We start from the raw sequence: 4,140 nt of genomic DNA on the forward strand, positions 1-4,140 counted from the left end.
TACTCATATTAGTCTCCGTGAGATATGACGAGGAAAGATACCCTAAAATTAACAAACGGAGACTAACCAACTCTGAGAATGGCCTCCCCGTGGGAATCATCTTCTGTCTCATCTGAATCCCTGCAGGAACTTCGCTCGGGGCCTTAGGGCTGTCCGACCTGATTTCGAGCCAGATCCGTACAGAGCGTCCAGGCCCCGGGCATCAGCCGTAGATGAAGCCTTAACGCAGGATAGCTAGCCGCAGGCTGGGAGAAGCGAATTCCCTAAGGGGCTTTAGAGAAAGGGGTATGGAGAGGGGGTGGGGGCGAAGACGGCCCCGCCCCCTCCTCTCCGTCCACTTTCATTGGCCAAGGGCTTTCTGGCCCCATCCCACCTCCCACCTCCAGAGCGACGCTTAAAGTGTGCGGAGCAGGTGCCTTGGGTGGAGCCACAACTTTTGCGCAACTGTCCAGATTGAGCGCGGCGCCCATTCATTGCCCGCAAGTGTCCGTTCATCTGCTCGGCCGCCGGTCCTCCGGAAAGGGGTTCCAGGCGGGACAGAGCTGCCACCAGGGGGACCGAGGCCAGAAGGGGGGCCCAGTGCGCGGCTGATTCTCGCGGGCTGGGGCAAAGAAGGGTGGCCGGGGCCATGCAGTCGTGTGCCAGGGCTTGGGGGCTGCGCCTAGGTCGCGGAGCTGGGGGTGGCGGCGGCCTGGCTGGGAGCACGGGGCTGCGCTGGGCGCCGCTGGTCCGGGACAGCAGTAGCGGTGGCGGGGACAACGGCGCGGCAGGGGCCTCGCGCGTCCTCGAGCGTCTCCTGCCCAGGCACGACGACTTCGCTCGGAGGCACATCGGCCCTGGGGACAAAGACCAGAGGGAGATGCTACAGGCTCTGGGGTTGGAGGTAAGGACCCTCATCTGGCCCTCCGCGGCCTTCCCTCCGCCCCGCAGGACTTCTCCAGGCGCGGCCTCCGAGCACCCGCCCTGAGCTCTGTGCCCGCGTGGGACCCGCAGCCCGGTCCCGGGCCCTGGTGTGGGAGCCCCCTCGCGCTCTTGGTCCCATCGCTTTCTCCCTCCCTTTTACTTTCTCCTGTATTCAATCTTCGTGCCTCAGACCGTGCATTTAAAAACCACCTTCAACCCCAGTGGGCCTGCGGATGAGCCCCAACTCTGCTAAAGGAGGAGGAAGACCCCCTGGGCTTATCCGGTTGTCTTTGGTTGTCGACTGAAGTCCAACTGGAGTGGCCGAATCCCCACCTCCCTTCATGATTGTCTTTCCTCCTAGTGATTTCTTGTTTGCTTAAAGTTTTCCATCTCTCTCTGTGTCTCTCTCTCCGGTCTCTGAATCCTTTTCTCTTTAAAAAGAAACGCTAATTAGGCGATTTAAACGATGTTCCCACAAGCCTTTGTAGATGCAACACACAGAAGAGACGCTTAGCGGCACTTTCCTCTGCCTTGTATTTTAATTTTAGAGCCTTGATGAACTGATCGAGAAGACGGTCCCTGCCAGCATCCGTTTGAAAAGGCCCTTGAAAATGGAAGACCCTGTTTGTAAGTGGCCGGGAGGGCTCCCTTACACTCGGCTTGTTCTGGCCTATTTGCCTTTTGTGGTCTCTGAAGTTCCAGCTCTGGGGTAGGATTGATTGCTCAGGACTGGCAACATGTGGATAAAAATAAAACAGCAGTAGGTACCTTCTGGCAGGGACAGGGTGGGTTATTTGTTTTCATCCCTTAGGAGGGAGGTGACACGTAGTGGCCTCTTTGGTAATTATCTTAAGGCCCCTGCCAACTTCTCCCAGGTTTTGTGGAGGTGGTCTCACTCCCCAGGCACCCTTTAACCTGGGCGAGGCTCTCTAATCCTTTGGTTGGAGAGGTGTCATCAGGGTCCTTTCAGAAAGGAAAAAGAAATTGAAAAGTGACCCAAATGGGAGGAGACCCATGCTTCTGGCCTCCCTAGCCCAAGGTTGTTTATGTCATATTAGCTTCAGGTTACTTTCGTATCTAATGTCCACGTTTTTATTACTTATCAACTGAAAGGCAGTAGTACTTTTCAGATCCGATTATTCTAGAAAAGATTTATGTTTGGTTAAGAAATCAGTTTATTGATACTTTCTTAGAATTTTATTTTGAATTTAAAATGTTTTTAAAGATCCAAAGATTACCTTTCAGTGCCTTTATGTGAGTATTTTTTCTCTTTTTTTAAGAGACAGAGTCTCACTTTGTCACCCTTGGTAGAGTGCTGTGGCGTCACAGCTCACAGCAACCTCCAGCTCATGAGTTTAGGCAATTCTCTTGCCTCAGCCTCCCAAGTAGCTAGGACTATAAGCGCCTGCCACAACGCCTAGCTTTTTTTTGTTGTTGCAGTTTGGCTGGGACTGGGTTTGAACCCTCCACCCTCGGTATATGGGGCCAGCGCCCTACTCACTAAGCCACAGGCGCCGCCCTTTATGGGAGTATTTGACTTCCATGGAGAAAAGAATCCACAAGTCAAGCACACAGGCAGAACTAAAGCGCTCTTAAAAAGGGCAGCACCTGTGGCTCAGTCGGTAGGGTGCTGGCCCCATATACCGAGGGTGGCGGGTTCGAACCAGGCCCTGGCCAAACTGCAACAAAAAAATAGCCGGGCGGTGCCTGAAGTCCCAGCTACTCGGGAGCCTGAGGCAAGAGAATTGCCTAAGTCCAGGAGTTGGAGGTTGCTGTGAGCTGTGTGATGCCACGGCACTCTATCGAGGACAATAAAGTGAGACTCTGTCTCTATTAAAAAAAAAAAAAACAACTCATCTGCATATCTTATTTTTAATCATGTAGATACAAATATCTTTTATTTCTAGAGTCAGGTTAAGACTGCAGGTGTTTTATTTTGTTTCCATGATAGAAAGGATATACCATGCAGATGGTAAGCTTTATTTTTTATTTTTTTATTTTTTAAACTTGTTCAATTTATTTTATTTATTTATTTATTTATTTTATTTTTTTTTTTGCAGTTTTTGGCCGGGGCTGGGTTTGAACCCACCACCTCCTGTATATGGGGCTAGCAACCTACTCCTTTGAGCCACAGGTGCCACTGCTTTATTTTGTTTTAAAGTAGAGGACTGCAGATGTGGAGACTGTCCAGTTTGTGGGCTAATGCCATAGTTCAAGCTATAATGAGGACTGCTGCCCATGTTGGTTTTGTGTTTGATGGCAGAGAACTTGGTCATAGAATGAAATCTGCACATTTTGTTGAACTGGACTAGGGATAGATGAAATTCTTGTATATCCAAATTTAAGGAAATCAGAGTCCTGATTCATTGGATATGTGAAGAGTGAAGGGTGTTGTATTTTTAAAGCAAGCCTTAGGTGAGTATTTGATGAGGGCCTTCCTGAGACTTTCAAAGTCAGAGAATTTTTAGGTTAGCTCTTTTTACAATATATGTACTCCAAAATTAAAAAAAAAAAATCAAGCACCTTAAAACCTGGGAAACATGTCAAAGTTGTCTATCCTTTTTTGGTTCAGCTACTTGCTTCCAGCTGACTTATTGGCCTATTAAAGGATTCCAGTTCTCCTTTCTGACTTTGGATGTAGCCTCCTGAAAAGTATAATTTGCAACTTGAGTGTAAACTTTAAACCTGGCAGTTTTTGTGACATTTTGGGCTGGTTCCATCTGGTTAGTCTGAGGTGACTCAGAGGGAAAATATTGCACAGTCAGGAGTTCCCTTCCTACTCCCTCCTTGCCCTGAATTGGAATGCTCTCCAACAAAGCTGACTTTTGGAATAGTGGGCTGGGGCTGGTGCAGAGGGGAGGAGGATGTATCCAGAAGGCATGAATATTTGACTTTTTTTTTTTTTGCAGTTTTTTGGCTGGGCCTAGGTTTGAACCTACCACCTCTGGCATATGGGGCTGGCGCCCTACTCCTTTGAGCCACAGGCGCCACCCGAATATTTGACTCTTAAGGTGTGCACATGTCATGGTTATGTATGTTCTCCACATGGGGCGATCACATTTGTACATGTAACCTGGTGGTAGCATGTCCATTTAATTTTGCAGAGTGGCATGGTTCATGCCCATGCCTATGTTCTGTTGTAGTCAGACGGGAATCAGAACCAAACATTTGTTTGCCCTGTACACAGAGAATTGTAATATAGAGCTAGTTCTAGGACTCTTTTTTTTTTTTTTTTTT

The 4,140-nt window shown here is 48.9% G+C and overlaps 1 protein-coding gene across 2 annotated transcripts in view; it reads left to right on the plus strand.

The window, feature by feature from the left end:
• The first annotated feature begins 348 nt into the window (after positions 1 to 348).
• GLDC (glycine decarboxylase) overlaps positions 349 to 4,140 on the plus strand; it is a 118,050-nt gene continuing 114,258 nt past the window's right edge. For both annotated transcript variants that reach the window (XR_002771083.1, XM_003782888.2), the window contains exons 1-2: positions 349 to 883; positions 1,452 to 1,530. Coding sequence is in view for 1 of the 2 variants with exons in the window: in XM_003782888.2 (XP_003782936.1) it covers positions 629 to 883; positions 1,452 to 1,530 (334 nt within the window). In the remaining variant the exon portion in view is untranslated. The remainder of the gene's footprint in view (positions 884 to 1,451; positions 1,531 to 4,140) is intronic.

The sequence above is a fragment of the Otolemur garnettii genome, unplaced genomic scaffold (genome assembly GCF_000181295.1).
Source record: "Otolemur garnettii isolate 467f Iridium unplaced genomic scaffold, OtoGar3 scaffold00006, whole genome shotgun sequence".
Lineage (NCBI taxonomy): Eukaryota > Metazoa > Chordata > Mammalia > Primates > Galagidae > Otolemur > Otolemur garnettii.